The sequence below is a fragment of the Semicossyphus pulcher genome, unplaced genomic scaffold (assembly GCF_022749685.1).
Source record: "Semicossyphus pulcher isolate SPU_LCO1_2020_fin unplaced genomic scaffold, fSemPul1.0.p SCAF_10, whole genome shotgun sequence".
Taxonomy (NCBI): domain Eukaryota; kingdom Metazoa; phylum Chordata; class Actinopteri; order Labriformes; family Labridae; genus Semicossyphus; species Semicossyphus pulcher.
In genome coordinates, this window is record NW_027211604.1 from 25,022,895 (window position 1) to 25,048,715 (window position 25,821).

General features: G+C 42.3%; 1 protein-coding gene across 1 annotated transcript; it reads right to left on the reverse strand.

The window, feature by feature from the left end:
• Positions 1 to 1,060: 1,060 nt before the first annotated feature.
• On the reverse strand, positions 1,061 to 24,890 carry LOC138602429 (carbohydrate-responsive element-binding protein). Its single transcript, XM_069673903.1, has 17 exons — positions 24,544 to 24,890; positions 22,917 to 23,023; positions 22,337 to 22,419; positions 22,124 to 22,213; positions 19,888 to 19,929; positions 15,618 to 15,792; positions 13,712 to 13,792; positions 9,395 to 9,546; positions 8,732 to 9,305; positions 8,566 to 8,639; positions 6,596 to 6,866; positions 5,560 to 5,675; positions 5,246 to 5,368; positions 4,939 to 5,066; positions 3,471 to 3,594; positions 1,411 to 1,540; positions 1,061 to 1,321 (listed from the first exon to the last, which is right to left on the reverse strand). Exons 1-17 carry the CDS (start codon positions 24,888 to 24,890, stop codon positions 1,158 to 1,160), a joined length of 2,781 nt encoding a protein of 926 aa, XP_069530004.1. The 3' UTR covers positions 1,061 to 1,157.
• Positions 24,891 to 25,821: the final 931 nt, after the last annotated feature.

A 25,821-nucleotide genomic window follows, 5' to 3' on the forward strand; every position in this document is an offset into this window, starting at 1 on the left:
TCTCTAAAATAATGACTAACAAAATAGATATTAAAACTGAAACACTCGAAAGGATTCTCTTTAGGCAAATTATTTGTGTAATATAGGCTTACACTTCCATCACTAATATTTCTCTATTTATTCTTTTTTATTTAATGTAATTTCTATTTGATGTTTGACATTATTTCTAGATTAAATTTAAGATGTCCATGTAATCAACTGAAATATTTCCATATGTAATATTTTGTACCTTCTCGAAATATGATCAATAAAGACAAAAAAAAGGAAATTAATTTAAAAAAATAAAAGTTGTAGGCCATGCTATTATGTCATATCCCCCAAAAGAGTAAAAAAAAGAGGAACATTTCTTCTTCATCTCTTATAAGTCTTTTCTTAAAATATACTTTCATCACATTTACCCTTTTTACTTGAGTTCTAATATTCAATTGTTTCATTTGTTTTAGATATTTTTAGTTTCTGATTTTTTGCCTAGACATTAAAGATTATTTTAATGATAATTTAATGATCTTATCGTTTTATTCTGTTGCCTTTGTGAGGCACTTGGATTTTAAAACGTGCTATATATTTAAAGGTTATCATTTATAATAAGAATAGTGACACTACTAATAAGTACACTACTACGAATACAAACATTACTGCTACTTATCATAACATTATTATTAATAATAAAAAATACTACTACTACTACTACTACTACTAATAAAAATGATAAGTTATAAGACATCTATACATGGCATGGTAGGAAAGACACATTTATAAATACTTAAATAAAGATGGCTGAATTCCATTTCGCTGCTTAAATGTACTGTGGTGTCCCACCTACAGCGAAAAGATTACCTGAGATGCGAGAAGAATTGAGAATCACTGAAGTTGTCAACAGATGTGAATGTGTGCGTCACCAAAGAAAATGATTCGGAGGCTTTCAAATAAACAAAGGCGTATATTAAAAGTTTTTTATACTTGTATCAGAATTAAAGCAAAGATCACATTTATCTTATGATTTCTGGGTGTGCTGGTTTACATTCGTCTTGCAGCTGGTGAGTTTTATTGGGATGTGATTATGTGTTACTGACAGTCTCAGAGCTGAGTGTTGAGTCTTTTCTTTCTCTGACTTTAGTCCTCCTGTATGTTGTGATGTATTCCAGTAAAGTTCAGGGTCACATGGGGTGTATTCGGTCCTGAATGGCCGGCTGTAAGGAGTGGTCCAGGACAGCAGACGGATCTGCCTGGGTGACAGCGAGGGTGGCCTGCTCCGGCAGCAGGGTGGGGTCTGTGAGGATTGATGTGGTGGTACTCAGGAGACGGAGTGAACTCAGAACCACTGAGAGAGAAAAAAAAACACAGATTATAATATTACATGGATATCGGCTGTATTGATCTTCATAGAGGCATCAGGTGTTCTGGACTCACTGGGTCTGAGCGCAGGCAGGGAGCAGTGCTGGTCCAGCCAGGACAGAGTGGACCGACACAGGTCCTCCACACTGGCTGTGGACACCATCCCGTTATAGGACTCAAACAGAGGCTCGATGATGATACTGAACTGACACTGAGCTGAGGAAAGAAGTCTGGGCCGAACATGAATATTCCTCAACTGTCCTGTTCTCTTATTTTTACAAAGCAATGCAAAGAGTTTTAAAGTATGCAGAAGCAGGTGTTATTATAAACCTTCCTTGTTCCAACACTTCCCCAGTACTATATCCTGTATGTGGCCTGATAGCCCACTATTTCCTACTGCAGACATACAGCTTTAAAAAGGATATATAATACACTTTTTACAAAAGGCTCAGTAATTTCCTTTAAGAGCAGGGCATGAATTTGTTGGGAACTATTTTCAGCTGCGGACTTATATAGATTAAGTTCATTAACAAGCATTTACAGCAGCAGCAGGCTCAGACTAGAAAATTGGGTAACTCTTGCAAATGCAGCACGAGTCGGCCAATCTGGGGGGGAAGAAATGGGGTTAAAAAATGTAGACGCTGGCAGCAGCCCTCTTATCGTTGGAAAAGCCTTTTTGATTGGAGGTAACATGGTTTCAAAAAGGCTATCAACACTGTAAGCCTGTTGACACATGTCATACGGTTATCACCTCTCTATGATCGATCTGTCTACGTCAGAGGGAAAGAAAGAAAGACTCAATAATCAAGACAGGAAGAGCAGGATTGAATGAAAATACAAATTAAAGGGGGAAAAAAGGGCATAAAAAGGTCAAAGGAGTCAGAAAGAAAGACACATCTCAATGCTAATGCTGCAAAATGTTTCATGATAACCTGATTAGTATTAAAACAATCAGGTTGTTTGCATTGAAGATGCCATACCACACACATTTTGTGTCGAATTTTGTTTCCTCTCTCCGACCCTGAGCAGCTCTGTGGTGTGTGTTATTGTCTCAAAATGAAGAAAAGCTCTATGCTGGTTGTAAGGAACGTGTTATACAATTCAACAACGTGTCCTGCTGATCAGTTTGAAATCAGATTTTGTAAAAGGTGTCTCGATGGCACAGAGGAGCTAGTTCAACAATCAAACCACTGTTGGTTCTGGTCTTAACAGGATTTGTACGACAATATCACCATCTGTCTTTTTATGGCTATTTCAGTCTTAAATATGCAAGTGAGTGTTTCTCTATGCGAGCAGCAGCACGAAACTAAACTAAAAAACTCAAGTCAGTTTGCATTGTTGAATGGTTCTGTTAATGAAGAGACGAGAGAATCAGCAAACAAACAGATGGTTAATGTTGTCATCTCGACTCTATGTGAAGAGAAAAGAACTTGTTTTATTTCAGATATCAGCAGTTATATAAACGCGCAGCCCCAGAGGGAGCATAGAAAGTACCTTAATATTCATGGAAAGAAAACACCCTCGAGGTGTTTTTGTGCATCACACGAGATAATCAAACGGTGATTTTAATCTTCTTATCCTGCCTGCAAGATAACAGCAGCAGTAACGGATTAGGCGATCATTAGGGAACAAGCTATGGATTAATATATATTTCTTTAATTATGCAACTGGCATTACAACACACAGGCTGGTCACAATAAGGCGCCCCAGATGTATAATGTGCACTGTATGATTAAGCTACACTTAAATGTATACAAATCAGGTTTTGGTTACTCACCATGTGCACTCACTTTAAGGGGATATTTATATTTTCCCTGCTTCATACAGCTACTCTACAAAAACACAGTAAGTCTGTATTTTTCCAGTTTGGTCTAACTTCTGGTTTAATTACTTCATTTGGATTCAAAGAAAATACTTTAGGGAAAAAAACAAAATTTGAAATCCCTCCAAAGTCTGAAGAAGTGTGTTGATGCTGCAGCCAGCTTCTGAAACATGAGACCTCACGGGGGAAAAGATGGGTACACTCATTTCCCAACACTCATATTCACTTTTCTGTGCAGAGTCAGTCAGTTTTTAAAGTTGTTTTTGTGGCAATGATTCATCAACCGTTGTCAGATTTACATTCACAAGGATACGATCCAGAACTTCCAGTTTTGCAGCGTCTGTGCCTGCACGTACTCTCTGAACTTCTGCCTCATGTGGTCGAAGCGCTGCCGGGTGATGGGGACACCAGTGGCTGGGAGCTGCTGCTGGCACGCACTGCAGGGAGACATGCACTGAGTCAGCAAGGCAGAGAAGTGGCTTCATATCAGCTGGTAAAAGAACAATACGTGATATTAGAGGATAGATTCACAACTTTTTGAAATGGTCTTAAATCAATGCTCAGGTTGCCATCTGTTCACTGCATCAGGTTTTGCTTGCTGTGGTCACTCCCAATGCTTACTCTGGCCTTTCTTACAATATCAGGGGTGGGGAACAAAAGCTGTAATCCGCTGTAAGGAATACGGATGTGCACTTTAACCGGTGTTTTGTTGTCATTAGCTGAGCTGAGCCTGAGAGGAGAGCAAAATGAAACGAGCAGTGAAACAGTAGAGAAGCTTTGTTGCATCTCTCTGCTCCTGGGACATCACAGGACTGTCTGAGCACGTATTCTCCGCGGCGGGTCTCACAGTCAACAGACTGCGCACCAGACTAACCCCACAACATGTCGACATGTTGATATTTCCTCACCAAAACCAGCAGACAAACTGTCTGATGGAGAGCTTGTTGTCGGTCTCCGGCTGTTCTTTTTAAAGAAGACTTTTATCCAATCCAAAAAATACAAATAAATGCTGTTTGCAAGATGCATAGCAATGTGGCAATATGTGTATGTATTGGTGGCAATGTAAGATGACTAATTGTGGTATGAGGACAGCAAGACTGTGTTCCAGGACCGTGCATACACCTTACTTAGCCGACAGCTAACAGAATAAGTTGCTGTCTAAAACTAATTCAGTTTGTTAAAGTAATCATTTTGAAGATTTTCATGTGAATAAATGTTAAGTCTCTATCGCTGAATGAGGTCACACAATGGTGATTGAGCCTCTGGCCCACTGATGAAAGCCTTTGTGTTTGCAGTGTTACAGACTGGCTGTCTGTGGCGACTTTAAAATCACTGCTTTTACGCTCTCTGCAAGTGTTGCAAGTAAACAGTAATCTACTATGGCTGAACAAACAAAGAAAAGATGGATGATTACAGATACAACAAGTTACTTTATGAGCCAGGTGTTTTATAGTAATGTCAACTGTGACCTTGATGAACCTAAGTGGAAGAGGACAAATTCATGAACAACTCTGACCAAGGTTTTCACCTGTTCTCTATCACCTCTTTGCTGATCCTGCACGAACATTTGAGTCATTCTCTAAAGAAAAATCTCCTCTTGATTCTTTTTAACTGGCTAATGTACAAAGTCCAAATATCACTCTGATATCATATCAAACCAAAATATACATCTAATCCTCGTGGATATGCAAAGATTCACTTGCCCATATGTAAACACACACACACACACACACACACACACACACACACACACAGAAGCTGTGCCGAGCTTAAGGTCTCACTTGATGGCAGAGTTGAGGAGCTGGATCTCCTCCCTGAGTCTCTGCGCCTCCTCATGCAGCTGACCTCTCTCCTGCTGCATCTTACTGATGTACTCCGCCGTCTTCTGCAGCGTGGTGGCTTTACTGATCTGAGCCGGCAGACAGAGGGGTCATCACACGTCAGCACAAACATGTTATTCTCATATAACTGTAGTTACTTTGTCATGTGAACATTTGCATCTCATATAGCTTCCAGTCTAGCTGTGCGTTACGCCCAGCCCTTTCAGCATATCTTTTTGTAGTGCGGCTGCACATCCTGTCACAGTACCTTTATGCTTGGCTGCGAGCTGAGTGTTGTCACAAGATTATGTAAAGTGTCAAAGCCCAGTTTGATGTTGAAACGTCTCTTCTGCTCTGCTGAGATGTGAGTTATCCTCCTGCTCTCTGTTTGCTGCAGATAACACATCACATCTCTTTAGCTTCAGATACACATCCGGGGTCATTCGTTTCCTACATCTTTCATTTTCACATTATTAGGACTCAACAAGGACGAGGACAGGATAACATTTATATCTCAAAGATATTCATGCTGTACAACATGAAAGCGGATATGAGCAGAAGAAAGCAGACTGTGTGTCCTACCTTACTTGATTCTATCTTTCCGTGTGCTGAGAAGCCAGAGTGTGACGACTCCAGGTTGGAGGCTTTCTCTAAAGGTCTGGGTGGTGACGTTTGACCTGGATGACCTGAAAAGTTAACTAAAGAAAGACATGATCATTAGATGTACACATCACCATGCACAAGTCACGCCTACATCTACATTAATTATATTAAACACAAACTGTCAGCACATCTATAATGTGTTTATAAATCAAAAAGAGCCATATACAGAATACACTTTCTGTGCATGCTGTCATTAAACATCATGGAACAGGCTTTATTATTAAAGTACCTTTTTGCTATATTAATATACAGCTGGTGGAATACAAGAGAAAAAATATCCATGTATTGTTGGAAGCCATTTTAAGTTGTTTTCATTTTAATTTTCACACTATGCTGTGTAAAAACAATGGAACTGACAAGGTGTATTAAAAGGTTATCGAATAAGTCAAGCATATTTACTTAATACATGAATATCTTTATAAGTTAGCAAAACTTTTCTCCCAAATCCACATATGTCAGCCTCAAGATGGCACAAGAGGAAAATCCATCACCAAATTCATTCAGAGACATCACCTGGGAACCATGAATGTCAGTACAACATTTCACTGACATCAAATTGATGGTGCACCGGCTGAGCTCAGAGGTTAAATCACGTGTCCCACATACAGAGGCTGCAGTCCTCCATGGAGCGGCCCTGGGTTACACTCCCACCCTTGACCATCCCCACTCTCTCTCCCCCTGTTTCCGACACTATCCACTGTCCTCTCTCTCTCAATAAAGGCATAAAACACCCAAAAAACCTGGTTACCTGACCTGGTAAGCAAACATGTCAGGTGTTAGCATAAAGCAGTGGAGGCACCATTCTAACAGGAATACATGTCCATCGCTAAATTGCTTGTCATGTCAGTTACCGTCAGACGTTTTACAGCGTATCCCCTGACAATTAAACAAGATGTGTTTGCCAAAAGCATTCGATGATGTCTGACTTGACTGTTTTGGAGCACTCATGGCGTACCTGTTAAGCTGTTCCTGTCCGTGCTGTACAGCTGGACAGGAGACAGTTTCTCAGTCTTGGGGATGAGGAGGGTTGTGCTGGTGTGTGTGGAGCCCTGTGCGAGCAGGGCCGACACCGCTGAGCCTCTGGAGGTGCTGGCGTGGGGTCCACTGTGACCCAGGGTGGCACTCTGGCTGTGCAGAGAGGTCAGCACTGGGATCCCTGCAGGCCAACCAGCTCCGTGCTGCAGCTGCGATGAGGCTCCTCCGACATGTGCGCTGCTGCCCGACTGCTACACAACACACAGTCTCTACTGTTATCACAATTCAGTTTTTAAAGACAATATTGCACCAGCAGTGTAGTACTGTATTTTTCCATTTAGGATATTTGAACAAAGTATTAACAAATGTGTATGTTTACCACAAATCTATATTAAGATTGCAGCTAACATATTAGTGTGGTTTTTGTATTTTGAGTGAGATGGTCATCTTCATCACTGTCCTGATTTACATGACATATCTTTACTTCTGGACTTATTAACATCCAGTGTAGAGTATTGAACTCTTTCCTTTGTCACAAACTGGGTTTGGACATTTGTTTTAGGGCGATGCAACACCACACAAACTACAATAAATAAACAAAGGTAAGAGGTAAGCTACATTTATATAAAATATGCACTAAAAATCATCTCCTGCTACAAAATTTCAGTTTGAGAAGATGTGAAGTTAGCTCGTTGCAACTTTAAAGGAACTTTTTGACATCTTGGAAAATGCACTTATTCACTCTCGAGCCGAGAGCTAGATCAAAAGATACACTGCATATGAAGTTACAACTAGCAATAGGTTAGCCTAGCACAAAGACTGGAAAAAGGGGGGAAGTAACAAAACTAGCACCTCTAAAGCTAGCTCATTTATGCAATTCCATCTTGTTTGAAACATCTATTATCTATACCACTTATCCTGTTTAGGCTCGCGGGGGGCTGGAGCTGATCCCAGGCGGGGTACACCCTGGACTGATCGCTCTACGGGCAATTTCGAGTCACCGATGAACCTAACGAGCATGTCTTTGGACTGTGGGAGGAAGCCGGAGTACCCGGAGGGAACCCACGCATGCATGGGGAGAACATGCAGACTCCACACAGAAAGGTCCACTTCGTCCAAACCGGGATTCAAACCAGGAACCTTCTAGCTGTGAGGCAACAGCGCTAACCTAACCTAACTTGTAACTCTTGATGTACCATCACACAAACTGCAAATAAATAAAACACTAAATAAAGAGGTAGGTAAGCTCCATTTCTACAAAATATTAATCAAAAATCATCTCCTGCTGGAAATTCAGCTTGTTGCAACTTTTTAGCATCTTGGATAATGCACTTACTCACTTTCCAGAAGACTTGATATCACTCTCATATCTGTACACTAACTGAATATGAAGTTACAGCAAGCAGCAGGTTAGCTTAGCTTAGCACAAAGACTGGGAAAAAGTAGGGAACAGTTAGCTTCCTGAAGGTAGCAAATGTAGCACCTCTAAAGCTAGCTTATTTATGTTGGATTAAAACAAAGAAACATTAAAACATATGGTTTCCGAGGGTCTCTGGTGGCTTTAAGAAAATCTCAGTGTCACGTAAAGACTACAGGAAGTCAATTAGCATGGCACACAAAGCCCATAGAGAACCATGATGTGTTGTGTGGTATTTTTTGGATCGAATTAGACAATGAAGATATAACAAGAACATTTAAGGTTGTTGGATGGTGGATTTGGACAGAACCAGATAGAGCTGTTTCCAGTTTTTCCTGCATTTTTGCTAAGCTAAGCTAACCAGCTGCTGGTTGTGAGTTGTAGCGTACATATATGAGAGTGATATCGATCTTCACATCTCTTGGCAAGAAACTGACCAGCATATGTCACAAAATCTTGAACTTATTCTTTAACTTGATGATTGTTATTGAGAAGCTGTGCCCATATTTTGTGATATTTTACGGCAGGCTTACCGAGGAGCTGGGAGATGATGACCTCCGACCTTTGGCTGCTACTAGAAGAGTATCAAATCCGAGCGATGGCTTCCCTGAAAGCACAAAAAACTAAAGTTAGAGGAACACGTTGTTTGTCAGATTAATTATTATTTTCAGAGATGAAATAGGAACGGTGCTGACTCACGTTCTCGGGTGCCGGAGGAGAGCAGCTCAGCCAGGCAGCTCGTGGGTGTGGGTGCCGTGGACGGGGGGCCGGACAGGACCCTGGGTGGACCAGCTGTCCTCCCCCCTCCTGTCTTCTGCTTGTGCTTCCCTCTGACCCCTGAAACAACCACCTGCTCGGGGACGGAGAAGCAGTGTGTCGTGGCGTGGACCGGGTCGGACACCACAAGAGGGTAACTGAGAGCTTGGCAGGGCGTCTGGGCGTATGTGTCCCCTGTGTGAGGGTAGCCCTGGGCCCCCACGGTGGAGGCGGTGTGGGTGATGACGGTGGGGGTCACGCTGGTCGTGGTGTAGTAACCAAACTTGTGACATGGCAGTGGGTACAAAAACGGAACACTTGAAGCAGCCGTCTGCTCCATGCTGCTGGTGAACGCGATAGAAACAGGTGGATCAGGGTACGACTGATGTCCGTACGGCATGCTGCCTGATATGATGCTGGACGTGTGGTATTCACTGCAGCCCTGGCCCGGCCTGGTCTGGTCTGTCTGGGTGCTGGATGAGGAGGGCTGAGGCAAATGTTCAGACGACAGATTGGGCTGAGAAAGAAAGATTCAACCTGTTACTTAAACAACAGCGTTATTAGCTGCTCATGAAATGTGTCTCACAGGCGGTCAGAGCGGTTTACCTGAGCCAGCTGTGTGTCGATGAGCAGCTGAGGAGTTGTCACCACGGGGGAGGGAGCCGGAGCAAACGCTGTGCTGGATGAGCTCTCGAAATAGCCACAGTCAGCAAAACCAGTCTGTTCAGACGGCTGGCCCCGGTAGTTCATAAAGATATCTGTGAAAAAAACACATAACTCTGTTAATCTGTCGGCTATGAGGAAACTTTGACGTAGCTGGAAATTGTTTAATATCTCCCTGAGGGGAGGGAGAAAGTGACAACAAATATCCTACAAAGTCTTCAAATGTCTTATTCCTTCTGACATTAAAGCTGAGGCAGGCAACTCTGAAAATAAAAACAGCAGGAGTAAGCGACATTTTGGAAGTATCCACCCAGAGAGATGACAAAGACACTCCCTCCAGACACATGAGCTGCCCCGGCAGAGAGAGTGCAGGGTATTGTTGTCATCGGTTACCAAATAGAAGTACCTCTTTCCAGCATGTGGAGGACATTCTTCATGGGCAGTTAATGGACTCACACAGGGCTGGGCGATATAGATTGTTTTCTGGTAATTTAACAAATAATGAGTCTATATGAAATAAACACATGGCACAGCCTATTTTTGGAGAATCCTGAGTGAATTAAACACTTGAAAAATAAAAAGTACTGAGTTTCTGATTTCACTCGGGCTGAGGCCGAGTCCTTTTCTGGACGTCAATGTCCGTGTTAATAAACAGCGCCTCCCTCTGTGGTTTGCTCCAGGTTCACTCCCACGTGCGAGGATTAGAACGTAAAGCGTTGTCAGAATGACGTAAAAACTGCCGTAAAGCAGTTCAGCTGCTGGTTTTGTGACATCACGATAGAGACGATACAGAACAACACATACACTAGACATTTTGATATTGTTTAACGATATATACTGTCATATTGCCAAAAGAAACAGCGCTTTTGCTCATCGGAATAATCTGGGACTCAGTAGAGACCATGTTACAAGAAAACATGTCAACAGCAGAGAGACAAAGGAACTCTACCTTATAACTAATATGCACACTTCAGTATTGGTTTATATATCACAGGTCGTATCGTCATTGCAATAATGAACGAAGTCATGGGAGAGATTTACTGCATATCTTTGCAGGGGTACTTAACTGGAGAGCTGCAAAGAAAATGCACGAAGTTCATGCGGCTAATAAAGTTTCAGCTTTTCACCTTTCACCTTTCACCTTTTCATGCAGGAGTCACTGCACCAAGTGCGGTAAAAGTAGGAGAGAGGTTTTTTGTTAGAAGCAAATAGACTTAAAAGTCCCAAATAATAACAAGTATGATTGTTAATCGTTTACATGAAAACACACCGTGTTTATCTGGTAGATTTTCCAGTATTTTTCAAAATGCCGCAGAACAAAAAGTTATCGACATGTCAGAATCATGCAGCCCTAGTCATGACTTCATTTAAGATAGTCAAACCACAAAGCTAAAAATAAGAGCTCAGATCAAAACATCAAACAAGTCAACGTCCAAAAAATGTTGTGAAGCTCTGTGTGCTCGTTCCAGGTGTTCACGTCACATATCGTCTGGGTTACATGGTAACTGAGTTTGGCAAGCTGCCGTCCATGGTTATAAACAGCATCTTCACGTCCGATGTGACCGAATCCACGTTTTAATCAGCTGAGGGGCGAATACTAACTAAGTCTTCATGCTTAAATCAAAGAATCACTGACGTCACCTTTTAGGACCTGAACAGCAGAAATAAAAACACTCACTATTCAGAGTCCAGCAGGAAACGAGCTCTGAAAACACAAGGCATGAAGTGTGGCACAGTCTGAAGATACAGAGCAGCATGTCTGTGTTCTCATCTCAGTGAGAAAAATAAATACTGGTACAACACACCGCCTCAGTATTTCCATTTAAGAGGTGAGATGAAGACTCTGCATATATTACACTCATGGCTGTGTCGCTCTGACAGACTCTCACTCGCTCACTGGACCTTGTGACCAGGAGGGAGACAGACAGCTGATCCCTCAGGACACACACACACACACACACACACACACACACACACACACACACACACACAGACACACGTTACAGCAGTGGGCAGAAGGTTGTCTGTGGGTTACAAAGGCCGACTTGTAGCCTCAGGACTGTTTTGCTTCACTGAAAGTAACACAGAGGCCAAAACAACAACCGCCATTGTGCCCCCGCGCGAGGACCTAAACTCTGACCTGCAGCTCTCCAGCTGTCTGTGTCTCCCTGCACACACACAGACAGCTGTTAGCTCTAAAGATCTAAGAGGCCCTGGGTGTGAAGTGTTTCCTGTCACACCCTGCAGTCCAGATCATTATCAAGGATAAATCTATAAAGGGACTCACAGTTTCTTTAGACCTGCATTAAGAGATTTTCAGATCACTTAGGGTCAGTGGAAAAAAGCCTGAAACATAACACTGACAGGAGACCAGCAATTAAAGGTTAAAGGTCACCTCTAGTATCGCTATGGAAATGTGTTTTGATGAGCAAGTCCTCACTTTATTCGTCTCCTGCACCCTCCTGAGGACACAAATGTCCATACTAGCATGTTGGTGATGACATACACGGTCCAAACAATGCTGTCACACTGTTTAACTGATCTACAGGTGATGGTACGCCAAGACAGACCGGGCCTATCCCAGCTGTCATTGGGCGAGAGGCAGAGTACACCCTGGACTGAAGAGTATCCAATTAACCTAACAAGCATGTCTTTGGACTGTTGGAGGAAGTCGGTCGGATCCCATGCATGACCCGGAGGGAACATGCAGACTCCACACATCTGAACCACGATTGGAACTAGCTAACCACTGTGTAGCCTTGCCGGTTTAATCTATAAGAATAATTGCAACTTTTAAAATCTCCTCAATTAATCATCTGAACAATCTTAAGAACTTTGACCCGGGGTCATCAAGAGAAATTGCACCATCTCCAAGCCCATCCCTTTATATCTCCCCTGGCATGATACATGGTGCCTGATCTTGGGATGGTAGTTAAATACATCTTCTCTCACTCGCCCATTCTCTCGACCTGCCTTTGTTCTCTGAGGAAAATAAAAAAAACTGCAGGCACATAAACACAGCAGTGTTACCTTCAACATTGAATCAGTAGCAGTAATAATACTTGTAGATATCAACAATTGCTTTTTGACTAGTTTGAATTCCAAGCCAACATATCTATAATGTTCAGTGTAGATATCTGTAACTTAACTACAACTAGTCAACTTTTACCGCTGACTTCTGTTCAAACTCAGTTACAGATATCTATCATTCAGTTATGTCGACATATAAGATATCTGTAACTCCACTCTCACCAGTCAACATGTTAATTATTAATATCAACAATTCAATTCTTACTCGTAGCAATGTTCATTGTAGATATCTACAGTTGTTCTCACATTACAGATATCATGAATGGAATACTACTTCAATGACTGATATGTCGCTGTGGAATTTTCACTAGTAACAAAGTCATTTCAGATATCTACAGTTTCACATTTCTGAAATTACACTGTTACTAGTGACAATTATATTTGAGATATCCACAACTCCCTTTGAAACTCATCAGAATTTAATCTTAGATATCAGAAAAAGATTTTCCTCTAGTTTAAAAAGTCACTGTAGAGATCTTCAATGACGTACGAACATGTCCCAAACTAATATGCTAATTTGTGTGACGTCATACGGTGACCAATGGCTTTGTGGTATTTTAATGAGATGAAGCCAGAGATCCTAATCCTAATTCTTACTAGTCAAAAAGGAATTACTGATATCTATCATTAAATTAAAGATATCTGTGAATCAGTTTTGACGAGTCGAAATGTAATTTCTACAAATATTTGTAACATTGTTACAAATTGTTTTACAGATATCTTAAATGAACATTTTAACCAGTTAAAACTAAATTGATACAAGTCAGCCCTATTGATTACACGTTCAAAGGGCTTGCCATAGTTTTATTGATATGATGCAACAAAAAATACAATACACACAAATAATAATCACATCCTAAACGCATTGCAAACAAGACCCCATGCCTAAATGCCTTGAAGAGCACATTGTTAGAAATATAACAGTAACTGAAATCCCAGGCAAAAAACATGGACATGACTTAAACTCTTGATACCTGTTATCAGGAACAGAAAAGTAAACAGCTGAAAGTGGCTGGATACTCAGATGAGGCAAAATGAAGATGGGGTATTGATCTGCTTCCACTCTATGACAAGATGTGAAGATCTCACAGAGAGACAGACAGACAGACAGACAGACAGAGAGACAGACAGACAGACAGACAGACGTTGGGATGGACAGGTAGAGAGTACCTGGTATATCCATGAAATCATCCAGGTTGGGCTGCAGTGGAGTCAGACCCGGCTGGATTATATCAGCATTGCTTGTGTACGCTGAGGAGGAAGAGAACGGAACATCAGACATCAAAGCGAGAAATGTGTTTATGAGTGCACCTGTCATGGTGTCTGTTGAATGTGTGTGTGTGTGTGTGTGTGTGTGTGTGTGTGTGTGTGTGTGTGTCTTTTTTTGAAAGGTCATCTTTTATCTTTGGAAATTTTCTAATCATTGTGTGCTGAGCCATGTGACCATCCATTACACCAACTGTGGCTGTGGCACAAAACGAAACAAAAATTTCACAAAATCTAAGTAATAGTTCAACATCTGGAAATTGCATTTATTGGCTTTTTCCCAAGAGTTGGATTTGAAGATCAAACCACTCTCAAATCTTTCTGTCCAATACAACACTACAGGAAGCGGCTGGTAAGCTTAGCTTAAAGGATAACTCTGGGATTTTTCAACCTCGACCCTTTTTTCCCATGTGTTTGTGTGCGAGTGACTAGTGGAGACAACAATTATTGAAATCGATCCAGTATTCAGGGAGGGAGCACCGGGAGATACAATGTAACTAAACAGGGCACTGGGCATACGCCAATATACAGCCACTAAAAGCGCTACTTGTTTTTGCTCCTGACAGGCTCAGATCGTTACAATAACTGTCTGACAACACTGTGGCAGCCATGCTGCTTTACCTTATGCTCTCTGTTGTTGTCTGGAACCAAGTCTCGCTCACAGAGAAGTCTCGCGCTGAAGTCTCACGCTGTATATTGGCGTACGCCCGGTGCCCTGTTTAGTTACATTGTATCTCATTTGGCGGCTGCCGCCCGGTGCTCCCTCCCTGGATACTGGATCGATTTCAATTATTGTTGTCTCCACCAGTCACTTACACACACACACACATGGGAAAATAGGGTCTAGGTTGAAAAATCTAATTCTAAATCTAATTTAAAGTTATCCTTTAAACAGCTACCCTCTGTTCACTAATTAACAAACTATATCTTGTTTGGTTTTTCAAATGTATAAAAATGTAAGCGTAAAAAACTTAAAAGGGGGGGGTATTATGCTAGATTCATATTTCACTCTGTGATACCTGTGGAGTAGCTTAGCATCATTTACAGTTCTCACTCTGCTGCTCTGTGCAGGCCCTCATACAGCCTCTGCCTGAAACCACTCAGTCAGCTCTGTCCCTTTAAGAAACCCCGCCCCTACAAGCCCGCTGTTTTCTGATTGGCCAGCTCTCCAAAGCCTACAGAGGCTGCACTTTGTGATGTCACAAAGCAAGAAGAAAAAACTGTGAAATCTGGCGTTCACAGCAGACTGAGCTGAGCAGCCTGAGGATTACTCCGACATACTTTCACCTACAGATCTGAAACTTCAACCACGTTTAGTCTGAACATCCAACATTATATGTCTTAAATGTGAAACAGCATAATACTCCCTCTTTAAGTTTTCCAGGAAGTTGCTGCCCCCGGCCAGGAAACAGTCCTGCTCATACCTCCTCATAAAACCGTAATTTGCCATTTTAAACTTTAAAAAAAAAAAAATCTAATAAATGACACAAAATGTAATTTATAGATGCAAATTATGAATCACAATATCGTGTTCAATAATTTAGTTTCGTACAGTCAGATGAATCACAGTGGTGTATTATTGTCTGTCCTCTCTAGCCTGAAAGCATGAAACCAGGTTGATGAGTTTTGCATGCATCTAAATGATGAGAAAAATACAACCTTGCCATGCATTTCTCAGGACACTATAGCTGTAGTCGAACCTTAAATTTGAACAAAATCACTCATTCGATGCTGCATTTCAGACTGATTTAGGACCACAGCAAAGTCCCTGCACAAAGTCACTGAAAACTCCAGAGTGCTGACTACTCACTGTCGTGTCGGTCACTGGCCCAGGGACATGGCTTCTGCGTCATTGTGAACAGGGTGTCGGAGATGTCGGACAGAAGGCAGTCCAGGTCAAACATGTGGGCCTCCACGGGCGCGGCCTCTGGCTCCTGGTACATCTGATTTGACCATTTCTCCAGCTTGGCCTGGCAGATTTGACCCTTGAGGACATCAGCAAAGACACTTCAAAAACTCTTCAAATCAACTTTTAGTGACAGAGTCCATCCCTGATCTGTCCTTTAGAGGGCTCCCGACAACATATACACTTAGATACCTGTCAATCCAGTTTAAAATTGACAACGGCAAGACTCTTAATCACAACTTACATCCATCTACATTCAAAAAAATGTTTTCCAAGCTTTTCCAAGTACTCGTTCTCTTCCTTAGACCCTGCAACCAACTCACAGATAATGTAGCTGCAGACTGGTCTTTCCTCTGTGTTTCAGATGCTTTGCTTCACTCTGATCTTCTCGTCTTTGCCTCCTCTTCTGAAGTCTGAGGCCACATTTATAGGGAAGCCCAGAAACTGTTGTGACTACGTCTACGCAGACGACATCCCCTCTTATAATTTATTCATTTACCTCTCGATTAGTTTTCTTTGAGGCAGAATGAAAGTGTGAAAGTGGAAATGAGGCAAGATTGTTTGTGCATATTCATATGTGTGTGTGTGTGGGTACTGTGCATGATGAAAAAGCAGTTTTGACACATTGTTCAAAAACACTAGCCCCTTACAGGTTATCATTATGTCGTCTTTGTTCATTTCTTTATTTTGATGTCTCGCCGTTTCAATAAGAGCAGCATCCTTTTGTCCCTGACCTAATTCTGGCAGTCACACTCACGTGCGGGTAAACAGGAAGACCTGAGGCGCCGACAAACACAAACTGCTGCAGCCTCGGCCTCATTGAGAAGAAGGACATACGTTCATATCAGTGCCTCACAATTTATCCTTTCCGATTGTTATTATGTTTAGTTTCTGAGGGAAAGAAGCGCCACTGCCATCCAAATATGGTCACTTCTTTTGCCTCGACACACATGACAACCTCATGGTGCCACTGCATAAAAAGTCAGGAGATCATTGATTCGTCCTCTGTAGTTACATGGAAATACATCATATAGATACAATTACATATATTTTTGTTGCGATTGGTCATTCTGGAAGATAAACTGTGTAAAAAGATGGACGACTGGGGCGGCTGTGGCTCAGTGGAAGAGTCGGTCGTCTTTCAATCGGAAGGTCGGAGGTTTGATCCCCAGCTCCCTCAGGCTACATGTCGAAGTGTCCTTGGGCGAGACACTGAACCCCAAATTGGTGGCATAGCCATCGGGTATGAATGTGATATCTGATTGACAGTTGGGCACTTTATGTAGCAACCTCTGCCATCAGTGTATGAATGTGTGTGTGAATGGGTGAATGTGACATGTAGTGTAAAAGCAGCTTTGAGTGGTCGCAAAGACTAGAAAAGCGCTATATAAGTACAGTCCATTTACCATTTACCATTTACAACATGACAGCTCCCTAAAAGTGAAGCCAAACCCTCTCCATCTCCCCCTGCTGACTGGCTGCAGTATAGGTCATAAAGCCCGCCTCCTCCATGTTAACAGATGGGACATGAGTCAAACTTTAAAATCAAAATACACGTCAAATACATTTTTCTCAAACATGGTTTATGTCATTATAGTTAGTTCTTATCATGCTGATTTATGTCAAAGTGTTCATTTTTCTGACAAGTTTATTTTTAATTAGTTATTTGATGCTGTAATAAGGATGACTGACAGCTCTGTTGACATATTCGGCTCTTGTAGCTGATCTGTTCCCGAGTAGCAGAGTGGAGGAGGTGCGGCGAGAGGAGACGTAACTAGAACAATCACTACTAGGGGTGTCGCAGGGTAACTCCAGATACGATACGTGGCCCACGATAACAATAACATCACGATACATCGATTCTGTGATAATTGACATATTGCAAGACAATCATAAAGATACATCAAGAAATCTGATTAACTGAAGAAGACAAAATAGCCCTGAGATGAAACAATGTTCATGTTTCCTGTCAGAACTATAGAACAAATGAAGACTTTGGATTAGGATTGATGTAATAAGTGCCACCACGAGGAGTCGTGACGCGCAGAGAGTCAAAATCACAAGAGCGCCAAATGTTTGTAAATTAAAATATGGATATTTGACCAGCCTATCAATAATTGTATTGCACGAGTCAGGACGACAATATGCGTCGATATTTTGTCTCACCCCTCATTGAAGTTTACACATCTGTGAACGTCTGCTTCAGACCAACACAAGAAGCTGTTCTGCTGCAGACTGAGCCGACCTGAAGGATCTCTGCAGTTTTGTAAGTTAAATGTGTGTTTTGGTTAACAGTAGGGGCGCAGCTCCACTAGCTGATCGCTACTGCACAGACTCTGACTCCAAATGAACAAGATGACAGCGCCCACTTGTTGTCTTACAATAATGATTGCACAACGAGAGGAGGTGGAGACGCGTCCTCCATCTTTATATACAGTCAGCGGTACATACAGGGGCGGCTGTGGCTCAGTGGTAGAGTCGGTCGTCTTTCAATCCAAAGGTCAGAGGTTCGATCCCTAATTCCCTCAGGCTACATGTCGAAGGGCAAGACACTGAACCCCAAATTGCTCCCAGTGGCAAAGCCAACGAATATGTGTATGAATGTGATAACTGATTGACACTTTACGACGCAGCCTCTGCCATCAGTGTGTGAATGGGTGACTGTGACATGTAGTGTAAAAAGCAGCTTTGAGTGGTCGCAAAGACTAGAGACAGTCCATTTTACAGACTTGATAGTTAGACAGAAACTTGACAACACTGAATTTGATCATTTTATATTTAACAGCTAACATTCAAACTTATGAACACACGTAAGTCATCCGAGTCATCATGCCTCAAGTCAGTCAAGTCTCACGTCATTTATGTTTTTGTCAAGTCAAGTCGCAAGGCATCACAACAGGGACTCAAGTCGACTCGAATCCGAGTCACCAAGTCTCAAGTCCATATCTCTGGTTTGCAGGAATTTATTTCACTTTAAAACCGACTAGCTGATTTGATGACAGGATGTGATTTGATAGATTTGACCACAAACAGCTTCTAGAAAAAAATGCCTGGAGGACGGAGATACAGCCACCTTCCCTGCATGAATCAGACTGGTCAAGATTTAATCAGAATTTGGCTGAGGCTAAAATTACACAGACAATTTAAAGTTAGATTTGGGCGTTAAGAGCCTCAAAGAATGTGACATGAACACTAACATCACAGTAACAACGCTTGGGTTTTATTGAGGTGTTGTTCCAAGCTGCTGGGTGTAATCTGTAATCTGTCAGACGAGATAACACGGAGTGTAAAGACCTGGTTTAGTGATCTTTGACCTCTCTACTTTGTGCTGATGTGCGCCGTTTGAAGCGTCGTACAATACATGAAGAGTCTGGGCTGCAGACAGACGGTCAGATAATCTCCTTCAGCAGAGACCTTCGTCATTAAGCATGTGCAAAGCATCCTTTAGTCCCTTGAAAAGAGCAAGTTATTATCATTTTTAATTATTTTTTCCTCCATTAGAAGTGAGTGAATAAAAACATGTTTCCAAAGGTGAAAGGAGGAACAGTGGGATGTGACTTGCAGGGCACATGTCACATCCTCCCGTGAATACTATCATGAATGAGGTGCTTCCCCAGGGTCCCTCCCTCTCTTTCCTTTCTCCTGCCTCTCCTCTTCCCCTCCTGAGCTTTTGTCTGTTCTGTCTCCGTGACGTCACTGTCAAACCCGCTACCCTTCTGCGGCTCAACTTCTACAAAGGGCTGTCGGAAGTAGGTCAGATTTGATTAAATGACATTAAATTCTGCAGCTATTTCACTTTGAATAAAGATAAAGCCTGGAGGGGTGTTTGAGGTATTGTCGCTGCTGGCAATCAATATGTGTCAATTGGCTACAAATGCCAGGCCATGACGCAAGTTGTTTTGCACGTTTCTGTTTCTCTTTTTCTCCAGCCTCTGTTTTCCTTTCTAGTCAACCGAGGGAGGCTGAAGCCACGTGCTAAATATAGCTGCTTGGGTGACTTTGTTGATCATATGTTGGACTGCCTTCTAAAGTAAACAATGCTAGAAGGTCACTGACACACACGCTGAAGCCGGGTCAATCAGCCGACTTCAGCGTCCAATGGTCAAAATCAATTCTGTCTACATTTGTGTTGTTAAAAAAACACACAGAATAATAATGAAGTCTTCAGACATACCTCTTGTAGCATTGAGAGAATGTCGTCCTTCTTATTCTGAAGCTGCAAAGAAACAAAGACACGTTTTGATTTTGGAATAAACAAGACTAAGATCCGACAGCCATGAAGGCACAATATTTACTTTGTTCACGATCAAAGTTTAGCACTTGTGCATGCTAACATTTGCTAATTAGGCGTAATTATAATAGTTGAAGCTGCTGGGGATGTCTTTAGTTTTACAGGTATTTGGTCCGGCATGCATCAGATTATGTAGCATAAAATCCAAAGTTACAACAATTTATAATTAAAGGGAATATAAATGTCTGCATCAAATTTCATGTCGATCAATAAAATACTTGTTGAAAAAATCAGGGGAACCCCAAAGACATTATGATATATCATCGGGGAATGATGAACAGAATTTGAATACAGTAGTTGTGGTGATATTTTACCTATATTTGACTGTAAACTGTTATTTGCTGAGGAGGATCCCCAAAATCATTAGAATTTATCCTCCTTTCCCATTCTGTGCCACCAATAACAAACCGTCTCATGGATCTGAGAGGAAAAGCCTGAATCTCCAAACTCTGGGGCCGTTTCAAGCTCTGAACGGACCCTTCGCTAAGCCCCTCCCTTCAACGGCCAATGTCCAATCCTACAGTAGCAACCATAACTAGGCTCAGGAGGCCTGTCAAGCTTTCAGATGCGGTAACGGTGTGCATATGGAATCTGCAGGTCTGACAGCAGATTTCCTCAAAGTTCAGAGGGGGGTGTCATATTTTTAGCTTTTCCAAAGCCAAAAACTCGAGAGGAGAGACGTCAGACATGGATTATAAATTGTGGAAGACTGCACTCGCAGCTTAATCTATCGAATATCAACAGAAACTCCTTTGTTTGCTCTAAGTTAAGACGCTAACTAACTTGGCTAGGTTAGCATGTTAGCAAATAAAGACAGTTGAATATTAATTATAAGTTAATCCAGATGTGTTTGGATCAAGCCCATGATATGTGAGCGATATCCTGACACACTTTAAACTAAAGGAAAATGTAGGATCATTTTGTTTTGCTAGCAATGGGCTGAAACTGAACTGAACTGAATTGTCAAGACGTGGTGTGCCTGACGCTCAATTTTTGAGTCCTCTTTGTTCTCAACACTCCGCTGACACTTTATATTCTGGATGGAGCTTTCACCTGTGTGTTGTCGTCCTTTCTGTTGATTTTTTCAGAAATGTGCCATAATATTTAGCTGCCGTTGCGAAAGCTTGACAGGCAGAGCAACAGTAACTAAGGGGGGCGGGACTTAGCGAAGGGTCAGTTATGGCTGCACGATACATCATTTAACAATCGCAAGTGCAATGTGTGCATGTGCAATAGTCACATCGCAGGACGTGCAATACTGAAGCAAATTAAGTGAAATACGTCAAGCTGCTACTTTTTTGTTGCTCAGTGCAAAAAAAAAAACTCGCCCGTTTCTCTTTTAATGACTAATTCACATCATATTACTGCAGCTCTTCACCAGAGCACAGAGAGAACTGACCGCTGTGCAGCAGTGTGTTTGTCACCTGGACACTGGACACAAGCAGAAAAGTCTCTGACTTCCTGTCGGCACACTCAACCTCACATCGTGTGTGCGCTGTAGGTGTAGCCGTTAAAAGTACCTCACTCCGCGGCACGTCCGCTCTGTGAACTGTCCGTTTGTGTGACCACAGCGTTAACGGGAAAACACTTATAGGCCACCTCGCGTAACGGAGCCTCGATTAATGACATGATCTGTGACGGCAGCAGCTCTGTTATACGAGGTGGTTGTAAGTGTTCCTGTTTACAGCGAGTGTCTGAATCAAGGGTGGTAAAAGTAGGGTTTTTGTTTTATTTGAAGAAAATCCAAATAATAAAAAGTAATGTTGTTAATTGTTTTATATGTACATGAATACACACTGCGTTTATCTGGTATAATTTCCCTTATAAATATCTCATATCAAAAAGATATCGTAATGTTTTTTTATCGTGCAGCCCTACTCTGAATGATGTCAGTCAAACTGGATTTGGTGGTTCACTACAAAGATTTGACTGTGTCTTCCTTTTTGAGTCATTGGCTTCAGGGGAGAGCTCGATTACAGCGAGCAGGGTTCATCCTCTGGGGACCACAAACATCTCTACAATAACTGATGTCACACTGACGACTAGCTTTGGAGATATTTTAGTCTAGACAAACCAACCAACGCTGCCTTCCACAGAAGCATGAAAGCTCAGTCCTCACCCTTTTCTTGTAGTAAATCCTCCACTTGTGATACTCCTTGATCACCACCTCAATCCTCCTCTTCCAGTAGCTGCCCTCTAATACGATGGCCTGTTGACATGATGCAAAAACAACAAGCATTAAACTATCTGTACAGAATAAGTCGAACACATTCTCTCATCAGTGCAGAACTGCATTTTCAATAATGTATAATTGACCCCAAAAGTCACTCACTTCAGGCTTTCGATGTGCGTCGGCCTCTGAGCCCTCCAGCGGTGTGACAAACCCACACACCGGGATCTTCCTCTTCTCCACATCTAAACACAGCAGACACAGAACAACACATTTATGGAAGAAAAGATTTTCTTATTTACCGCATTGTCCTAAAGCTACATTTTTCTTTTCCAATTTATATTATATTTGTAAAATGACATCCTGACAGTAACACATGTATCCATTATTTATACCGCTTCTCCTGTTCAGAGTCGCAGGGGGCTGGAGCCTATCCCAGCAGTCATTGGGCGAGAGGCGGGGTACCACCTGAACTGATCGCCAGTCAGTCACAGGGCTGACACACAGTGACAGACAACCTGTCACACTCACACTCACACCTACAGAGAGGCCCACTACGTACGAGCCCCGCTGGTTCCTGATCATGCATGTTTACCAACTCATAGGTCTTCTCTTCTAATTTTAGTTCTAAAAACATCCGGTGCATTTAGTCGTACTGTCCTTCTTTTTTATTAGTGTTGAGACGTTACAGAGACGTTCTGTGGGCAGCAGAGAGAGAGAGGGTGAAGCGCGCTGCACTCACACTGAATGAACCAAGCTCTCCAGATGGCATTGTTCAGACGGATCTTATCTCTCCACAGCAACCGCAGGCCCTTAAAAGACTTCCACTTGGGAGAGACGATCTTACCGCTGCAGAAACAAAAGGAACACAATCACATCTAGTTGACAAATATGATTCGTTTATGGAAAATCTGCACTGTTAGATGTACTGCTTTGTCTGTCTGTTTAAGTGAAATAAGGACAGACATGCAGAAATGACTGGACATACAGTGGAAAACATTCAGTCGCCTCGCCGCCTCGCCCCTGTTGGAAACATGTCCTGATTTTGACTAATAGCACCCAATCAGCTCATTCAGCAGCACACTGTCAGGCTGTTTGCACTTCTCCCAGTGTCCCTCAGCCCGCTGAGTGCAGAGAACAGGCCTCCTAATGTGAGCTGCTCTGAGAGTTGCTAGGAAGCCATAGGGGTCCTTTTTCAACATGCTTTTAATGGAGTGACATCGCTGCATGTCACACACTCCAACACAGCAGCTTATTACCAAAAAACCTATTAGGAGAGGAACCAATTAGCATCAGTGTGGTTAATGATAAATACTGTGCAGCAGAGCAGCGGTTTGCACAACCTGGTGCACATATTCAGGTCATATTGTCACATCAAATCATAAACATGTTAGTGTTGTGTTGTGTTGGTAACCATGCTTGGCTCAGGGTATTATCAAACTATAAAAAACACATAATTGGCACACTGTCGCTGTTTGGAAAGAGGTTGTACCAAAGGTTGAGGCAACTCCCATGAACACGTTTTTAAAGCAGGATAAAAGTTTGATATGTTCCGCATACTTTCAGAAAGGAAAAGACGCTCCTGCAAGAGCAGCAGCTTTCTTGCTGCAGCTTGGTCAGCTGTCACGGATGTTTGTTATGTCACAAAAACAACAAAACTTATTCTCTTAAAGAGAACAAATGTACCCCTGTATATTCTCCTAATAAATAAGCATGGTTTAAAGTCAAGGAAGTATGCTGACTTCTAGATAAATCTAACCAAGGGGCATCATTTCATGCTCCTCTCTCCTTTGGCTCAGTTACACTATAATCTCTGCAGTGCTGCCAACTAGAATCAAAGTCCAGCTTTTTCAGTGAAGAGTTTCCAAGCTGTTGCACAAGAGACTGCAAACTCGGCAACTACACACATTACAACTCAGCCGTAACTGTCAGTTTTAAAAGGGAAACCTGTGCAAAACGTTTTTTTATGTGCTCTTAAGCTCTTAAGTAGCTTGTGGCCGATACAAACATCCGTAAACTATAAAGAGGGTGCTTACCGCAGGAGGAAAAGCCATGTCAGTTGTACCCTGCAGGTTATTTTTTATTTTTAATATTGAGAGAGCACTATTTAATCTGAAAACATCAATGTGAGAGTACTTTTGGTCTCTAATATCTAATGTTAACATGCATGCAGTCATGACAGCCCCAAGTAAGGTGCCCAACTCACACACATGTTCATGTACACGAATAGAAAAAAGCAAATGTGGAATAAAAATGGAAAAACAATGTGCCTGCACTCGTTCAAAGGGGAAATACGCTCATTTAAAAGCAGGTAGACAGGTCAGAGGTGGGTTTTTCCTGCTGTATATGAGTACATAGTGGTGACCCACCTGTAGGCCAGGGACATGCAGTCGAACAGGCGGGTCAGAGTGGGGTCGATGCTCAGGCTCGCGGCGCTGAGCGGGCCGTACCGGTACGTCTGACACCACGTCCTGTTCACCGTGTCAAAGTCATATCTGAGAGAGCCGCCGCTCTTCCTCCTGCGCGGCGTGGAGTCACTGTGGGGCGACGACACCATGAAGTGTCCGCTGTGGATGACCTGCGTGCCGGGGAGGGAGCTCGCGGACGGTCCGGTGCCCGCCACCCGTGCGGGTTCTCCCTCCTGCTCTGAGTCCGAGTCTGAAGAGTCCTGGAGCTGATTCTGACCGGCTGGGCAGACCCTTCCTTTGCCCGCCATGCTGCGTTTTCACTCACTGTTGGCCGTCCGAGAAACTGTGAACTTTCTCCTTAACTGACTCCCCCCACCTCCTCCTCTTCCCCCCCCTTACCCCTCCTCCTTCCCTGTTTTCTTCAGATCCTCAAATATTTCCTCAAACAAGTGGCGCGTGCGAACAGCAGTGAGGCCCCTCACCTGTCAGCTGAGACATAACTGTGTCCCTGCGCAGCTTTGCTTTGTGTGTGTGCACTGTTGTGTAAGAGCTTACTATCATTATGGCAACCTGCTGCAGTGGTAAAGTCCTTCTTACAACCACGAGTGAGGACAGTAATTATTAATAGACCAATCGTAACAGGAAAACTTATCATGAATACTGCTATCCTTTATTATTTTTACTTTTATTAATAGTAGTGGTACTTATTTTTTTTAGAAACTTTAACTTGGCTTTTTTAAATTACTCACTAAATACTCTTAAAGTATATTCTTAAAGTAATTGCGAGGCTATTCTTAGATGGGGTAAAGTCTTCTACTTCACTTTTCCTGATAACTTGAACCTGGAAAGTAACTAAGTAAGTAACAGCTCAACTTTAATCTAAGGATACATAATAAGGATAATTAAACAGCTCTATCAGGCGCTTGTATGAACAGGTTCTGCATGAAAAAAATATTTCTCTGTACGTTTAGAAATCCCTTCCTCTCATGCTTCAAATGGAAATGACGGTGGTCCTCCTGTACAAGATAGATTTCATGTTCTAACCTAATGTGAGTCTTCAAAATGCCCTCTACCCCCCCTGCAGCTCAGCAAACACAAACAATAAGGTCTGTTCATACTAAAATCTGAAAAGATTGTAAACAGATGCCATGACTCAGACAAACGTCTCCTCCAGGGTCTGTTTGTTTCTGTCACAGTGGATTGATTTATGTAATTTGATACAACTTTTATAACTGAAAC

Excerpts from the sequence above, each read along its gene's own strand:
- LOC138602429 (XM_069673903.1), bottom strand. The coding sequence starts at position 24,890 with ATGGCGGGCAAAGGAAGGGTCTGCCCAGCCGGTCAGAATCAGCTCCAG. Across the intron at positions 22,420-22,916 it reads GAGAGCTTGGTTCATTCAGT|ATGTGGAGAAGAGGAAGATC; the intron begins GTGAGTGCAGCG and ends TGCTGTGTTTAG. Across the intron at positions 15,793-19,887 it reads TTCTCTCAATGCTACAAGAG|GGTCAAATCTGCCAGGCCAA; the intron begins GTATGTCTGAAG and ends GATGTCCTCAAG.